Below are 18091 nucleotides of genomic sequence, written 5' to 3'. Positions count from 1 at the left end.
CAACATGGATAGGCTTAAAACATACCATTGTTCATTAGTCAGAAAAGTCTTAGGCTAGGTTCAGTGAGTGCCTGGCGTTCTGGGGTTCAAGTTCACGGTTCTTTAAACCTGGATGGCTCCAGCCACCCAGAAATCCCCATCAGCTCCAGGAATCCCTCTCATCTGTAGCGCAACCATATGACCTCGTTTACCTGCGAGTGTTTAAGGTTATGCCTAGAATGTAATTATTATAAACACTCAGTTTTGAAATCTAGGAAGTACTGCTGTAAGTAGAATTATTTTTAATTGCTCAGTGTCTAGCATGTAGTAAATATTTGACATACATTTGCTTTAAACTGGTTTGTTTGCTTTTAGAATAGTTGCTGCTAATTCTAGTCATCACACAGTTAAGAACACTGGGCTGTGTGCATCAGAAATTTGACTGTAGATTGTTAGGAAAATGCATTGCACAAACACACACTGAAAGTGCTCACACATACATATTAGAAAATAAAGGTTGTAGATTTCAATCAGTCACTGAAAAACAAAGCATTTCTTAACCACATGACTTAAGAATAGGTATTTTGTTTTTATTTTTTTGAGACAGTCTTACTGTGTCGCCCAGGCTGGAATGCAGAGGCGTGATCTGGGCTCACTACAACTTCTGCCTCCCGAGTTCAAACAATTCTCCTGCCTCAGTCTCCTGAGTAGCTGGGACTGCAGGCATGCGCCACCACACCCAGATAATTTTTTATATTTTTGGTAGAGATCGGGTTTCACCATGTTGGCTAGGCTGGTCTCTTGGTGGCTCACACCTGTAATCCCAGCACTTTGGGAGGCCCAGGTAGACGGATCACTTGATGTCAGAATTTGAGAATAGGTTTTAAATGGAGAAAATAATTCACATGCACATTTTTCTAGGATTTCTCGTTGTACATTGGATCAAAGATGGCTTTAGGCATGTTATTTTAGAGCTTAATGATTTTATAGGATTCTCAGTCTTGCTTGATTTTCCAGTACAATTCCCCTGGTCATAGTTCTGCCTCTAGAAATTGATTGCTTTGTTTGATTTCAGTATTTGCCATCATGACTTCATTACCCTAAGATGGGGGCCTTTTGCTAAAGATGCTGGGGGCACAGGATGCTTAGCGTAGCTGTAAGGGAAGACCTTTATGTCCACCTGGTAAGATAGTCCTGTGCCCCGGCTGCTCTCACTCTGGTGCTTCTGTTCATTCTCCTTGCTAAGTTTTCACTTGTGTACCATTGCTTCTGATTTTACTAACTTAATTCCTTTATTTCTATTAGCTAAACTTGATGCCTCTTCTACCCTCTGAATAGGTTATTCCTCTGAAATTACACCAGAATCAGTATTTACTAACCTCAACAGCCATTTCCAAAATCAGTGCCTCTTAGGGCTTTAGCTCTGTAGGGGTGTGTGTTCATGATATGCTTGGTCTCTTGGGAGGATTCAGAAAATGTATTCAGGAATGCAGAACACTCCCTCGCATGCCTTGGCGATGTGGTATTAATAGAATCCTATGTTAGGCAAGTTGAGTTACATGATGCTTTTTAAATCCAAGAATTTCAGGAAGGATAATTGGGCTTAGAAAGATACTTATTCTCTGCCTGTTTCCCATCACTCTTTCCCTGCTTCCCTCTCCTCCTAGAACAGAATGTTAGAGTGAAACCTATACCAACGCAGGCTTGGAATCGATGGGGCCTACCAAAGCATTCCCACTGTCTGTGTTAATTCCGTTTCTCTCCTTACACAATTACTAAATTTCTTCACTCCTTTAACTAAATTCAAATCTATTTCTAAGGGAAGCAAAGTCAAAATGGTTCAAAACAAAACCCTAAGAACTCCAGAGATACAAAACGTGCTAGGTTGCCCTCCCAGTAGCCTTGCCAGGAGATGTGGCTGCTTCGCCTTCATGGCCCACGGGTCCACGCCTGAGCATTGTTCTCCACAGATCGTGCACCTGGGAAGAAGTTCAGTGATGAGCAGAGAACAAAACCAGCAGATACTCAGCCTGTCAACCATGAAATGCTCAGACAAAAGACCAAGAAAAGTGACTTACAGCCCTCCTAAGTGGACAGATCTTTCCCTGTGTGTTTTGAAGGAGTCGGCTGGTTTCTAGGCTATTTTTTGCCTTGTGTATTCTACTTGTTTGTGTAGGGCCAGCTGTTATATGCATACAAACTGTGTACGTGCGCGTGTGTATCTAGTGGAAGGTGCTTACGTTTTAAACAGCTCCTTTAATGGTGTGACTCATGCACAGCCACGATCACCTGTTTTCCAGACTGCTGCAACCCACGCAAAAGCTGCTGCATTCAGTCTCCAAGGAGACTCTCAGGCCAGTTACCTTGGCAATGCGTTCCCTGTCAGCGAGTCTGATAATCTCGGGGTTGAAGAATTCACCGTGGCACACTTTGCCAATAGCTTGATGACTCATAGCTTTTCTATGGACTTATTTCCAATGATTTCAGAAATTGAGAGTCTTTCCTGTCTATAGTTGTTTTCGTTTTGTGATGCTAGACTGACAGTTTGAAAGAAAAAGAGAAATTTTTGAATTGGAGCATTTAATACTTATTCTTCTTAATAACAGGTCAAGTGCTTGGTCAGAATGATTAACTGAGACTACAGCGAAGGCCCTCCTTCCAGAAGTGATTTTTTAAATATGGCTTACAATTGATACCATGGCCCTCTGATTTGTCCTGTCCACTCTCTTCCTCATAAAGCAAACAAATTGAACATTCTGAAATACAGATCTGGTCATGTCACTCTTTTACCTCCAAATAAAGTCCAGACATCTTAGCCTGGCCTACAGGACCCTTCCTGATCGGACCTCTGTCCACCTCTCAGGCTGATACCATCCTCACACCCTGTGCTTTAGCCACAACCTCTCAGCCCAAATCCCTTCCTCCTCCACCCCCACATTTTGTGACACCTCTTCCTCTGCCTCACCATGCCACAGTCTCCTACTTGAACTTGAGAATCTACTAAGACAGCATGTCCTGTGGACATTCTTTCTAAGAAGGTACTCCTGCCATATGGTCTCATAGAACCTTGTGTTAAGGTATTCATTCACAGCCCTTCCCACCCGTGCTTTATCTACTGGCTTATATGTCTGTCCAGTCCCGTAAGAGTGAAGAAACCTCCTGTTTCATGTCAAGAGCTACGTCTTCGTCAAAAGCGTAGGGAAGCTTGTAGGACTAGAAGCCTAGAAATGTGAGGTCCTTACCTGGCCCAAGAATGGCTCATCATTTCTTACTCTTCCTCCATCCATCACCTTCCTCTTGGCAAATAGGAATAATTTTTGTGGAGACTCAGCCTTTCCCCATTTCTTCTTCTGCTCTCAAAGGGTGTGGTAGACAGAGTATATCCAAATATAAGTGACTTTCCCTTCTACAGAATAATAACATTATTTAATCATTATACAGCTCTTTTAGACAAGAGAGATTTTAGAATATGGGTCAGGAAACTTTTTCTATAAAGGGCTACAAACTATCTCTGTCTCTTGTCTTTGTTTTTGTTTAGTTCTATAAACATTAAAAGAAAATAAAAACAGTATTTTTAGTGCAGAGGCCATGGAATAATTTTGACAAAAGCCTTTAGGGCATAAAGCCTAAATGTTGGGGTATTTAATGGCACATAAATAAAGGACTCCACCCCTCTTACTATCCTGTGTCTTACGATTGCGCGGTCTTTCTCAATTTGGCAGTTGTGTGGATGTAACCTCTGGCCCTGGCACTGTCTACTGTTAACTTTTCTTTGCTTCCTTCCTCTCTCTTCAAGTTTCTAGTTGGCCTGTCATGAGCCTTTCTGTTCCTTCCACCCCCTTCTCCTGGGACTTATTTGAACTGTTAAAGACACTAGACTTCCTGACTTCCTTTGGTCATTTATTTATTTTAAATTAGGTGAAAGAGACACAACCAAAAATTATTTTTATAAGCAAGTTTTTCCTTTTTCTGAGTATTCCCATTCCACATTACTGAGTGAACTCTCTAAAAAAGGATTTATTATGTATTTGCAATAAACATGTCCCTGAAAATTAAATTCTTCCTTAGCCCTATCTGTCACTCTTGTCACCTACCTGGATTTTAATACTTTCTGGTAGGCTAGGCAGAGAAGTTAATCTGGATATTAGGAATGTGTTCCCCATAAAGTTGTCTGTTTTCTTCATCTGGCTCTGTTCCTCTATGAGGAACCCCATAATAATAACTTGGACACAAAATAATTTCTCCACAGAAAAATCATATTTCCTCAATAAGCAAGTTCATAAAGTGTTCACCAATGAAAAGATAATGTGGTAAACGGTCTCTTGAAAGGTTTAGATAATATAAAAATTAGCATTTCTGCCATAAACTACGGACTTTAGTTAATATACCAATTTTTTATTAATTGTGGCAAATGTACTGTACTAATGTGAGGTTTAATAATAGTTCAATATGGTAACTCTGTTTCATGGTCAGTTTTTCTGTAAATCTCCAAGTGCTCTAAAAAGTAAAGTTTATTAGTAAAAAAAAAAAAAAAAAATTCACCCAACTGTATTATTTTGCTGAGGTTGCTATAACAAAGTGTCATAAACTGAGTACCTTAAACAGTAATTTATTGTATTGTGGTTCTGGAGCCTGTAAGTTCAAGATCAAGGCTTCAGTGGGGTTGGTTCCTCCTGAGAGCAGAGAGAGAAGGATCTCCTCAGGCTTCTCTCCTCACCTTGTAGATGGCTGTCTTCTGCCTGTGTCTCTTCACACTGCCTTCCCTCAATGAATGTCTCTGTGTCCAAATTTTCATTTCTTTAAGGACAGAGTCATGTTGGATTAGCATCCCCCCAGTGAACTGAGTCTAACTTGATCACCTCTGTAAGGACCTATCTCCAGATAAAGTCACATTCGGAGGTGCTGGAGATTAGGACTCCAACCTGTGAATTTGGGGAGAGAGACAGAGTTCAACCCATAATGCTAACTTTCCCCCAAAAACTAGCACTTTGGTAACGCCTATCATTTTTCCAAGCATGTTTCCACACATTACCTCTTTAATTTTGTCTGCATTTGTGTCGGTTCTGCTCTTCCACAGTGACAGCCAGCAGCTGCAGCTTCTCTATCTGGAGTGCATCCTGTCTGTGCTCAGCAGCTCCTCCTCCTCCATGCACCTGCACAGGCGCTTCACGGACCTGATCTGGTGAGCACCCACTCCTGACGCCCCCATGCTGACACCAACCCAAGGGCTTCTGCTGGCTATGTCTCTGGGTCCCTCTTCATGAAGTCCATGACCCACCAGTAGTAGTTTCATCTGTGCATAAATGTCGTAGAGAGAAAGCAGGGAAATTGTGGCCAGGTGTGGTTGCTCATACCTGTAATCTCAGCACTTTGGGAGGCCGAGGCGGGCAGATTGCTTGAGGCCAGAAGTTTGAGACCAGCCTTGGCAACATGATGAAACTTAGTCTCTACTAAAAGTATAAAAATAGCCGGGCGTGGTGGTTGTGGGCACCTGTAATCCCAGCTTCTTGGAAGGCAGAGGCATGAGAATTGCTTGAACCCAGGAGGTGGAGGTTGCAGCGAGTGGAGATCAAGCCACTGCACTCCAGCCTGGGTGACAGAGTAAGACTCTCAGAAAATAATAATAATAATAATAGGCCAGGTGCAGTGAGTCACACTCTCAGCACTTTGGGAAACCTAGGTGGGTGGATCACAAGGTCAGGAGTTCAAGGCCAACACAGTGAAACCCTGTCTCTACTAAAAATACAAAAAATTAGCTGAGGGTGATGGTGGGCGCCTGTAATCCCAGCTATTTGGGAGGCTGAGGCAGGAGAATCACTTGAACCTGGGAGGTGGAGGTTGCGGTGAGCCGAGATTGCGCCACTGCACTCCAGTCTGGGCGACAAAGCTAGACTCTGTCTCAAAAAAATATATGATAAGAATAATAATAATAATAAAGCAGATAAATTGTTTTGTTGACATCCATCAGACCAAAATCCGCAGAAAAACCGATGATGATTATGGCAGAATATGCTTCCAAGGCCCTCTTTAGTTTATATCATAGGATCATGAGATACCAGAACCAGAAAATTTTTCTGTGTTTTCAGCTCATTCAAAAAGCATATAACTTATGCAGGGAGCAAGAGATACTGAGCTTTACTCCTAGCCCTAGCTCCATCTCAACCCGAATACCAGTCTCTTAATCATAGTCAGAGATTCCCAGAAGTGACAGGCCCCGCAGGCAGGCAGCTGGTTGTTCTGGATCCCTGGGCTTATCGACAGGAAGGAAGCCAAATGGCAGGTGTCAGTATGGAATTTGCAATTAACTTCTCAAATGGTAAATAATTTTGTTATTTATAGTAATATGAAACTTTATAACAGCCATTTAGCATTTTGAGTCCATTTCTTCACTTATGATGGTTTCTTAATGCTTCTCTTATATTTTATTTTATTCATGCTAGCTCAGTTTATGAGGAAAAGTATTGTTGAAATACCCAGAAATGTTAGAGAGACTTAGAAAACGGGCAAAATGTAGCCAAAAGAAGAAGCAGTAAAGAGCCCCACTCTTGTCATTTCTGCAGCATCTGTTTACTCGCAGAGTAAATTTTATCATTTGTCTTGTGGGGAAACTTACTTTTCTCACCATCTCTTCCCAGGAAAAACCTCTGCCCTGCTCTCATCGTCATCCTAGGGAATCCAATTCATGACAAAACCATCACCTCTGCTCACAGCAGCAGCACCAGTACCAGCCTGGAGTCGGACTCTGCGTCTCCAGGAGTGTCTGATCATGGCCGGGGATCAGGCTGCTCCTGCACTGCTCCAGCCCTGAGCGGGCCCGTGGCTCGGACTATCTATTACATTGCAGCCGAGCTGGTCCGGCTGGTGGGGTCCGTGGACTCCATGAAGCCCGTGCTGCAGTCCCTCTACCACCGAGTGCTGCTGTACCCCCCACCCCAGCACCGCGTGGAAGCCATCAAAATAATGAAAGAGGTGAGGAGGCACTGGAGATCGCCACCAGGTTTACAAGGTTTACAAGTTTCGCATACAAGAAGCCCTCAGAAAAGGCTTGTCAATCACTTGCCAGAACTTCATTGCTGCCTCATGGTGTCCAGTAACGAATGCTATGTCTAGAGTCTGTGAGTGTGAACGTGTATTGCGAACCTGGGTAAGAGGGGTCAGTGGTGTTCAGTGATACAAAACCATTTGAGAATCGAGCTAGTGGTTGTTAAGACTCTGTTAGATGTGCACCTGACCAGGCCCATGCTGAGATTTCATTCTTCTACCTTAGGTGCTGTTTGTGCAGATATATGTGTTTATTCGCCTTTGCCAACATTAGATTTCAAAATGATTTTATACTCAGGTGGCACATTATCCCAAAAAAAGAGCTTTGCCAGTCTCTGCTAAGGGGAATCCTTTGTTCCATTCTTTTGCCTCATTTCTCCCAAATGTCACGACCCCAGTGAGAACATAAAGATTGTCCAGATTGCAGTAGCCATCCCAGTGTGCTGCTTCATAGTTTTGAGGCAGAATTAGGCTTATTTTGAAGGTGCTTCAAACAAAGATTCCTCTGCCTTCTCTCAGAAAACCAAAAGGAAAAGTCATCAGTGTTTTTGTATTTGTGAATCTGATCATAAAGGTCCAATTGCAAAATTGCATTTCCTTTTGGTATCTCACTCCTGCAAAAACCAGAGTAGCAAAATTCCCTTGTTGATGATTAATTTATTTTAAGCAATCATTGCCGCCAACCAATATCTGAGAAGTTAAATTTGAATTCTTTCTTGGTGTTTTAATGAGATTTTATTGTTATGAGTATTGGAAAGTTCTGACCCACTATTTCTAGAAATTAAGGAGTGGCCCAGATTTAATGGCTGTTAAGAAAATCTATGAGCCCATGATAATATTTACCATTCTTTTTCTTGCCTATTATATGCCAGGCACTTCACATATATTATTTTTATTATTCATAATAAATTTGTGAGGTTGTATATCAACTTTTATTTATTTATTTATTTTGAGACAGGGTCTCACTCTGTTGCCCAGGCTGGAGTGCAGTGGCACAATCACGACTCAGTGCAGCATGGACCTCCTGAGTTCAAGTGATCCTCCTACCTCAGTCTCCTGAGTAGCTGGGACCACAGGTGCATGACACCACACCTGGCTAATTTTTGTATTTTTTGTAGAGACATGTTGCCCACGCTGGTCTCAAACTCCTGAGCTCAAGCAATCCTCCCGCCTCAGTCTTCCGAAGTGCTAGGGTTACAGGTGTGAGCCACTGTGCCTGGCCATCAACTTTATTTTTACCAATTAAGAATGTTACTTCTTTTCCCCACCAGAGCTTCAGGCAATGGAGATCAAAAGGCCAGCTTTAAGAACTGATCTTCACTAGATGGGCAGATATAATACAACTTTGGAGGCCAGTGAGACTAGACCACTCTTCACCACTAAGACAGCAGTGGCCCTTCCCCAGGGTCCTCCCCTACACCTGTTCAGCTTGCATCCTGGAGGGGCAAGCGTGGGCTTCCTCTGATTAGCAGATCCCCAGGAAGATGGGAGAGAAAGGGGCTAGCAAGGCATGCTCAGCTCCTTATCCTAAATTCACCAGTCTGATCAGGGGCTCTTCCTATACCTGGAAGAAACGAGAGGAAAGGAGAAGAGAGGCCTAGAATTTTACTGCACTGGATGTTCCTCCTCATAGAAGTGTGATGCCAGAGGAAAAGGAAATTCCCTCCCACAAAGAAACTTAGGCTTGAGGAGGTCAAATGGTTTGCCCAAAGTCCCAAAGAAAAAGAAGGTGCAAACCCTGGACCCGCTGACCCTAATCCCATGGTCTTTTGCTGCATCATTCTTGTCACTAAACTTGACTCTCACATTGCGGTGCAAATGACCCCCAGCAGCCTGTTTCTTGGTGTAGGTTCTGCTGCCCATTTCAGGAACCTGAGTTTAAGAGTCAGGGTTCGACAATGAGATCACTTGGACTCAGGAAGGGGAACATCATACACCAGGGCCTATTATGGGGAGGGGGGAGCAGGGAGGGATTGCATTGGGAGTTATACCTGATGTAAATGACGAGTTGATGGGTGCTGACGAGTTGATGGCTGCAGCACACCAACGTGGCACAAGTATACATATGTAACAAACCTGCACGTTGTGCACATGTACCCTAGAACTTAAAGTATAATTAAAAAAAAAAAAAAAGAGTCAGGGTTTGAATCCTCTTTCTGCCACTCACTGACTATGTGATACAGGTAAATCATTTAACTCTGAACTTAAAAGTTTTCTCATGGGTACATTGTTATACTATTCCAAAGATTGCAAATTCAAAATGCACTAAAGTTTGCCTAAGTACTTTGTAAGTATCAAGTGCTAAACAAATATGTGGTATACTTATTGCTCTTGCAAGGAAGAGAAAAAACATATGGAGGCTGAAAATAGTTGGTTCAATTCTAGCTGGCCTCCTTCTCCTGCCTGTTTTATTCCTTTTGTCTTACTGGATTTATGTCCATAAATCACCACTGTTAACAATTTTCCCATTGCCCGGGGCACTCTAATCATTGGCTTTTCTAATGGCCAACTAATGGCTCTTCATTGACTCTCCCATCAAGGCTGAGTTACTGTGCCCAACTTCCAGAGCCTTCTTCCATCATTTGCATTTTCCATCACTTCCCAGGATGCACCTTCATCCCATTGACTGCTTTGTTCAATTCCCACCTCCCCGCCTCTTCAGGGTTTCCTGTCCCTTAGTCTTGTGGGCCACTCCCCCTTCACAGAATTGAGTGATTAATTGCAACAGGCTAGACATCACTGCCTCTTCCCATTAGCTTATTTACAAACTTCCTTAGGAAGATAATATTATGCCCATTTTCCAGATGGGAAAGCTGAGGCTCTGAGGGGAGAAGTCACTTGCCCAAAGTCCTTCACGTTGTGAGTCGTAAGGCTAAGACGGTGAAGCCTGATGTTTTAAGTATGGCTGCTTCTTTGCTATCAAAATCCTTGTCCTTCATGGCTGGGCTTCCTCACACCACTGATCGTGTTCTTCTTTAAATTCCATCCCGCCATTTAGCAATTGATTATACGCCCCATCACACTGATGTTTCACAATAGAATGGGGAACAAGCTTCTTGTCTCCTCAACTAGACTTTTCTGTGTAGATTGCTTCTGTATGTTTTCCCCTAGTATTTAACACTATAATGCTTGAATCAGAATAAGTGTTTAGTAACTTTTGACTGACTGACATATGGACCTGAAGACAAAATGTCTACAAAGAGGCTATTTTATAAGCAGCAGCAACCTTTCTTTTCCCCCCCAGAAATGGCAGGCACTAGAGCGGTCACTGCCCACAGTAGAGCCGCTTGGTACCTGGATGCTAAGTACATACTTTGCATATGGCATACGTAGGTCTCTAAATGTGTTTTAAATAATTTCCTTTGTACTGCAAAAGGAAGTTAGTTATGTTTTTCTGTTCATCATAGATGTTCTATCTTTCCAAGGTCATTTTGCAGAGGTGATGCTAGAATTTGATGGTAGTACCCAAGTAGCACGTCCAGGCAGTGCTGCCCCAAGGAGCCCAGCAGACTAATTGGGGCCAAGATGTTCTAAAAAGCAGCATCTCCACTTTATACGACAAAATCAATCATTTGGGAAAGTTGGTAACCTAGATAGCAAAATGTGCAGGGCTTGTGCACACAAAGAAAACCACTGGGTTCCCAGGATGTTTGTTTAGCCTTTTGGAGTTTGTATGCTTGGTGTGTTATTTCCCTGTTCTAGTTTTAGTTTGTCACTCTGCCATATGCAGTGTGTGCCTATTGATCAAGGACATACAGGACATCTTTGTTTTTCAAAGCACAGCCCCTTTTTTGTTTCTGATTTCCCCTTAAAATGAACAGTAATGAAAAAGTACAGCTTGCTTCCTTTTCTCTCCTATAGCTCGGCTTTAGAAGTTCCCTAGTCTTTATCAGACCTCTGGCACCCCAGCCACAGATCCCACAACTCTCATTCCCACCTGAAGAAGCTGAGATTAAAACATCTTTCCTTTTAGTATTTGTCAAGGGTTCTCCAGAAACCTTATCAATCTATCCCTTTCCCTCCAGATTCTGAAGCAGTTGAGAAATAAGCACAAGATTAATGTGGGAATTAAAATAGACTATCTTGGGAGGCCAAGATGGGCAGATCACCTGAGGTCAGAAGTTCAAGATCAGGCTGGCCAACATGGTGAAACCCCGTCTCTACTAAAAATACAAAAAAATTAGCCTGGCGTGGTAGCACACAACCTGTGGTCCCAGCTTCTTGGTAGACTTAGGCAGGAGAGTCTCTTGAACCCAGTAGGCAGAGGTTGCAGTGAGCCGAGATTGTGCTGCTGTACTCCAGTCTGGGTGACAGAGCGATATTCCATCTTTAAAAAAAATTAGTGACTTTATTAACAGTGAATATCTAATTTATTACCGGTGAAGCTGAATTTTAAATTGTGGTAGAATCCCAGGAGACAGTGAGGTTTTCACTCCATCTTTTGGAAATGCACTTATCCTTTGAGCAAGAGATGGAGCATCCTGAGGCTCAGAGGGTCCAGCCACGGGGCTGCAGGCCTGTAGAGAGGGGGTGAGAGAGAGAGAGGGAAAGAGAGAGCCTGCCAGACTTTAGCCCCAGCATTGTCACTCTTTTTTTGATGTCAACAAAAAGTGGAAGCTTCATTTCTTTTCCTCCCAGAGAGCAGAAATGTTCAATTTCTGTGGTAAGAAAGAAATATGGAAAGAGGGAAAGAGGAGAGTCACTTAAAATACAGCTTCTTCTGTGTAATGGACCTTTTCCTGCTTTGCTTGGAGTATCAATCACTTTGAAGATGAATGGGCATACGATGGGACGTCTGCTGCAGACACACTGCATTAACCATCTTTCCTTGAATCAATTTAGCCTCGAGTTGACATCTTCTATAGACTTCTACCGTATGTCTATAAAAATGTGTTAGAAATGAACAATTATGAACAGTCTACATATGAAAACTTGTGAGAAGCAGTAAATGGGAAGATATGTATAGCTTTAACTCCTTATATTAAAAAATAGAAAACCTTAATGTCCTAATTCTCCAGCTTAGTTAGAAAAAAAAGAATAGAATAAATTCGAAGAAAGTAGAAAGGAGGAAAAATAAGGATAAAAGAAGAAAGTAATGTGACAAGGAAATATAGGGGATTTTTAAAAGCAGAAAATGTTAGGACTGAAAAGATCAAGAAAATTGAAAAACTTTTCTCAAGAGCAATAAAAAAATTTTAAAACAGGTACAAATGAATAGAAATAAAAATGAAAAAATACCTAACTATAAATGTTACACACATTAAAGAAATAAAAGAGGGTATTAAGACATCTTTAGAATAGTAAATTTGAAAACCAGGTAAAATGGATAAGTCCCTAGGAAATAATGCAACTTTTAAAAAGTTGGTTCAAGAAGAAATTGAGGACCTGAATAGTCCTATAATCTTGAAAGAAATGGAGGAAGTAGTTGAAGGATTCCTATTAAAATTCTGGCCCCATGTAGCTTTAGAAACGAGTTATACAAGCATTCAAGGAACAGGTAATTCCAATCTTCCGTGAACTTTTTCGGTGATGAGAAAGAGGGCGTACTTCTCCACCCAGTTTATGAAGCTAGCCGACCTGATACCAAAAGTAGACAAAAAGAGTCCAGGAAGGTTATATTAAAGGCCAATCTTACTAAAGAACAGAGATCCAAGTGTTTTCTAGTTCTGTGCTAGAAAAGATTTTTCAACAATCCCTCTGAGAATTTTGTCTAAGCCAGCGCTGAGCTGAGGAGCGAGGAGCCTGATACACACCATATGTCGAGAAGAAAACCTAAATCAGTCTTACTAAGATTGGAAGTTCCAAATAGTTGTGTTTCTCCTTATACTATATCACTCAGTAGGGAAAGTACATGTTTATTTGATCTCACAATTTAAAAACCTTGTGCTTTTTTGTGATACTCACTTTTCTGTTACTCTTTTGCCGTTTTCTTTAAGATACTCGGGAGCCCACAGCGTCTCTGTGACTTGGCAGGACCCAGCTCCATCGAATCAGAGTCCAGAAAAAGATCAATTTCAAAAAGAAAGTCTCATCTGGATCTCCTCAAACTGTATGATATTTATCCTTTTAGGTCTTTGTTGAGGCTGCTTTTCTGAAGACTTTTAACTTTGCTTGCAAATCCCTGAGATTTTAAAAATTTCTACATTATATGAAATGTGTCTATTTAATAATTCACCCACAAGCTACATGAGAAGACGTATCTCAATTTATTATAATCATGGAACTTTTTATATTTTCATATTGACTTAAAACCAAATATACCAAGTGAAATATATAATAATTATTCATTGGGATTTTTTTAGAGAAGAACTTTTGACTTACAATACTGTAGCTATAGGATTTCTTCACATGTAGCCCCCCTAGAAAACTGAATAATATAAGGCTCATAATAGTTGCATTCACATACATCTGTTCAGGAATATGTTTTCTTTATAGAGGAAGGTCCACATTATCATATAACCATTATCACTATTTTCTATTTGAAATACCGAGCATAATACAAAAGTGAGATTGTTCGGGAAGGTCATAAATGCTCATCGGGAGCTTCTATTTGTACCCAGATAAACCAGCGAGCCAAGAGGGAGGGTGATTCAATGCAGACCCCCCTTTTTTTTTTTGACAGAGTCTTGCTCTGTCGCCCAGGCTGGAGTGCGGTGGCGGGATCTTGGCTCACTGCAACCTCTGCCTTCCAGGTTCAAATGATTCTCCTGTCTCAGCCTCCCAAGTAGCTGGGATTACAGGCACACACCAACCACACCTGGCTAATTCTTTGTATTTTTAGTAGAGATGTGGTTTCACCTTGTTAGCCAGGCTGGTCTCAAACTCCTGACCTCAAGTGATCCACCTGCCTCAGCCTCCCAAAGTGCTGGGATTGCAGACATGAGCCACCATGCCTGGCCAATGCAGGCCACTTTATCTGAAGATTTTTCTCTGCCCACCTAAGCATGTTTGTTTCCTTTATTTATTGCCCGGACCATTTTGTTTTATGCAAATCAGACTCTCCGTTTTGAATACTATGCTGTTAGCCAGTCTAACACTCTTGTTCCATTCAGAGATATTTTCTATATTTTATGCGTTTGTTCGGTTTTCTCTTTTGAACACTGTTTAGCATCATGGATGGCATGACCGAAGCATGCATCAAGGGTGGCATCGAAGCTTGCTATGCAGCGGTGTCCTGTGTCTGCACCTTGCTGGGTGCCCTGGATGAGCTCAGCCAGGGGAAGGGCTTGAGCGAAGGTCAGGTGCAACTGCTGCTTCTGCGCCTTGAGGAGCTGAAGGATGGGGCCGAGTGGAGCCGAGATTCCATGGAGATCAATGAGGCTGACTTCCGCTGGCAGCGGCGAGTGCTGTCCTCGGAACACACGCCGTGGGAATCAGGGAACGAGAGGAACCTTGACATCAGCATCAGTGTCACCACAGACACAGGCCAGACCACTCTCGAGGGAGAGTTGGGTCAGACTACACCCGAGGACCACTCGGGAAACCACAAGAACAGTCTCAAGTCGCCAGCCATCCCGGAGGGCAAGGAGACGCTGAGCAAAGTATTGGAAACAGAGGCAGTAGACCAGCCAGATGTCGTGCAGAGAAGCCACACAGTCCCTTACCCTGACATAACTAACTTCCTGTCAGTAGACTGCAGGACAAGGTCCTATGGATCTAGGTATAGTGAGAGCAATTTTAGTGTTGATGACCAAGACCTTTCTAGGACAGAATTTGATTCCTGTGATCAGTACTCAATGGCAGCAGAAAAGGACTCGGGCAGGTCCGATGTGTCAGACATTGGGTCGGACAACTGTTCTCTAGCCGATGAAGAGCAGACACCCCGGGACTGCCTAGGCCACCGGTCCCTGCGAGCTGCTGCCCTGTCTCTAAAACTGCTGAAGAACCAGGAGGCGGATCAGCACAGCGCCAGGCTGTTCATACAGTCCCTGGAAGGCCTCCTCCCTCGGCTCCTGGCTCTCTCCAGTGTAGAGGAGGTGGACACCGCTCTGCAGAACTTTGCCTCTACTTTCTGCTCAGGTTTGTAAACAATTCTCTGCTGTATAGTCAACAAGATTGTTCAGAGCAGTTTGCCTTAATGGGCAATTACTGTCATGCTTATAGTTTGAAGTGCTCAAAGCATATTAATGAATCTTTGGGTTTCCCCAGTTTAAAAAGGGCAAAGACATCTAAGACCTGTTAGTGGTGGTTTATTTGAATTCTACAGCAGTCAATGGCTGGAATATACTATGAGACTGATAAATGTATAGGATATAAAGTAAAGAATGAGAAGTAGCTGCATTCTAGAAAGGTGCTGTTGATAGAAACAACCTGACAGTCTGTAATCCTTAAAACACTGAATTATCAGTATGCTTCTATGTCTTGGTGTCTAAAATTCATAGAGCAATGCACTTTTGGCGTATCAAAAAGTAAACTATTTTGAATGCTGTCTTGGATCAGTTGCACTCCAAGTCCTCCCAATATCTTCTGAATTCTACTGAACATTCGAACAATGTGTGATAGTCCAGTATAGCTTGGTAACGTTGCATTCCCCCATCTCAGACCCTTCCGTATGTTGAATTGTGAATCAGAACATAAACAGTGGTGCTGGGGGAATAGTGGCCAAATTACGTCAGAGAATCATGCTGGTATTATTGAAGGGAAGGAGAGAATCACCTAGAGTTTTGGTGGAGGAAGCAGACAAAGAATACAGGGAAGTAGTAGCATTTCACATAGTAAATAATTATTTTTAAGATAGTTTTCTTGAAAGATAATACAGAAAGAAAGCAATTAATGGGTACATAAAATGTATGGTAGGAATAAATGTTTGTGTGATACCAGGGAGGTCCTCTGTGCCTTTCCCTCAAATACAAGTGTCTCTTGACCACAGAATACTGAGGCGAATGAATCTCCCTAAGCCTGTGCTCAGATTCAAAGGGCTGACCCTGAGAACTGACACAGAACTGCTAAAAAGCCACAATCACTTGCTCGTCTCCCACCTAACCTTGAACTTGTGTTTGTCATTGTGCTTGCTGCATTTATCACAGTCATTTGTTAATGCATCCACCATCCCTTCCACCCTCCCCTCTCTATACTCCGTGCTCTTTGAGGGCTGAGACCGTGTCTCACTTTTTATTTTCTAGCAAAGAAAACTTCATGCAGATACATGAAAAATTGTAGCCCAGTTACTGGAACTTAGTTAGAAGCTGACAGATGTGTAGCTTAATAAGTATCTTTAAGAAGCTGACCAAATTGTCCTTTTTCAAGAGGACAAGTAAAAGACACTTAAATCTCCATATATATGAGGAGGAACTTTTTTTTTTTTTTTTTTTGAGACGGAGTCTCACTCTGTCACCCAGGCTGGAGTGCAGTGGCGCAATCTCGGCTCACCGCAAGCTCCGCCTCCGAGGTTCATGCCATTCTCCTGGCTCAGCCTCTCAAGTAGCTGGGACTACAGGCGCCCATCACCAAGCCTGGATAATTTTTTGTATTTTTAGTAGAGATGGGGTTTCACTGTGTTAGCCAGGATGGTCTCGATCTCCTGACCTTGTGATCCGCCTGCCTTGGCCTCCCAAAGTGCTGGGATTACAGGCGTGAGCCACTGCCCAGCCGGAACATTTTTTAATATGAAAATGATCCAAAGTTGTAGCAAGCACCAAAGGAGACACAGAATTGTTACTCCAGAAATTTTCACATGACCTAGAAAAAGATGTAAAGAGACATGATTTCTCTACTTTCCTAATTTATTTTTTTTTGGAGGTGGAGTCTCGCTCTGTCACCCAGGCTGGAGTGCAGTGGCCCATCTCCACTCACTGCCCTAATTCTTATTTCCTAAGAATTTCACACCTTATTTCCTAATTTCACACCAATTTTTAAGGCTCCCTAACATAACTTTTTCCTCAATATTTTTTCTTTTGGAGATAAGTATAACAAATGTTGGATTTTTTTATTTGGTGTGAAACAAAATTCATGTTTCATTGGAAGGCTAGGAAAATGTATACTCTTCTTAAAAAATTATATTTCTCCCTAATATCTTTTATACCACTGTCATGAAATTTGATCTTCTCTTATTGAACATTCTAGGGGTGTGTTTTGTGCACATTTGTGTCTGTCTCTCTGTCTTTTTGTCCATCTCTCTCTCCCTTTCTCTCTCTCTCTCTGTCAGACACACCAATGCAAATCCTCCTTCAACCAGCATTTATAGAGAAGCTGAATTGTGCTATATGCTAAGGTCCCAGGATATGTACAGCTTATTCTCAATCAATATTTATTGATTGTAAATTGATGAAGTTGTTCTTCGGTCTCTCCTTTTTTTTTGTAACAGGGTCTGACTCTGTTACCCAGGCCGAAGTGCAGTGGCTCAGCCTCCCAAGTAGCTGAGACTGTAGGTACCACCACACCCAGAAATTTTTTTTTTCTTTTGTAGATATGGGATATTGGCCAGGCATGGTGGCTCACACCTGCAATCCCAGCACTTTAAGAGGCTGAGACGGGTGGATTGCTTGAGCTCAGGAGTTTGAGACCAGCCTAGGCAACATGTGAGAACCTTTCTCTACAAAAAAATATAAAAATTAGCCAAGCATGGTGGTGCACCTGTTGTCCCAGCCACTTGGGAGGCTGAGGTGGGTGGATCACTTGGGCCTGGGAGGTTGAGGCTCCAGTTAACCATGTTTGCACCACTGCCCTTCAGACCCTGTCAAAGAAAGAGAAAGAGAGAAAGAAAGAGAAAGAGAAAGGGAGGGAAGGGAGGAAGGGAGGGAAGGAAGGAAGGGAGAAGGGAAAGGGTCTCACTATGTTGGAAAGAAGGAAATAAAAGAAAGAAAAGAGATGAGGTCTCACTATGTTGTTCTGGCTGGTCTCGAACTCCTGGGCTCAAACGATCCTCCTGCTTTGGTCTCCCAAAGTGCTAGGATTACAGGAATGAGCCACTGCACCAAGCCTTTAGGTCTCTCGGGATGTGCAGTAGTTCATGAGCTGAAGGAGTTGTACATAAAGCCTCTCAGGTTGTTCTTTGGAAGCAGTTGGTGGATCCTTTGAGTCTCTGCCTCTTCCTGGCTGGGAATAGTCGTATGGAGAGGTTTGGCAGCCTTGG

General features: G+C 42.5%; 1 protein-coding gene across 1 annotated transcript in view; it reads left to right on the top strand.

Annotated features, from left to right (window-relative positions):
• ARFGEF3 (ARFGEF family member 3) overlaps nt 1-18091 on the top strand; it is a 202376-nt gene that overhangs the window by 100725 nt on the left and 83560 nt on the right. The window contains exons 9-12 of the mRNA XM_033235321.1: nt 5057-5161; nt 6615-6948; nt 12957-13069; nt 14129-15039. Coding sequence (XP_033091212.1) covers nt 5057-5161; nt 6615-6948; nt 12957-13069; nt 14129-15039 — 1463 coding nt within the window. The remainder of the gene's footprint in view (nt 1-5056; nt 5162-6614; nt 6949-12956; nt 13070-14128; nt 15040-18091) is intronic.

The sequence above is a fragment of the Trachypithecus francoisi genome, unplaced genomic scaffold (assembly GCF_009764315.1).
Source record: "Trachypithecus francoisi isolate TF-2019V2 unplaced genomic scaffold, Tfra_2.0 Lachesis_group15, whole genome shotgun sequence".
Classification (NCBI taxonomy): Eukaryota; Metazoa; Chordata; class Mammalia; order Primates; family Cercopithecidae; genus Trachypithecus; species Trachypithecus francoisi.
This window is presented reverse-complemented; position numbering and strand designations above follow the sequence as displayed.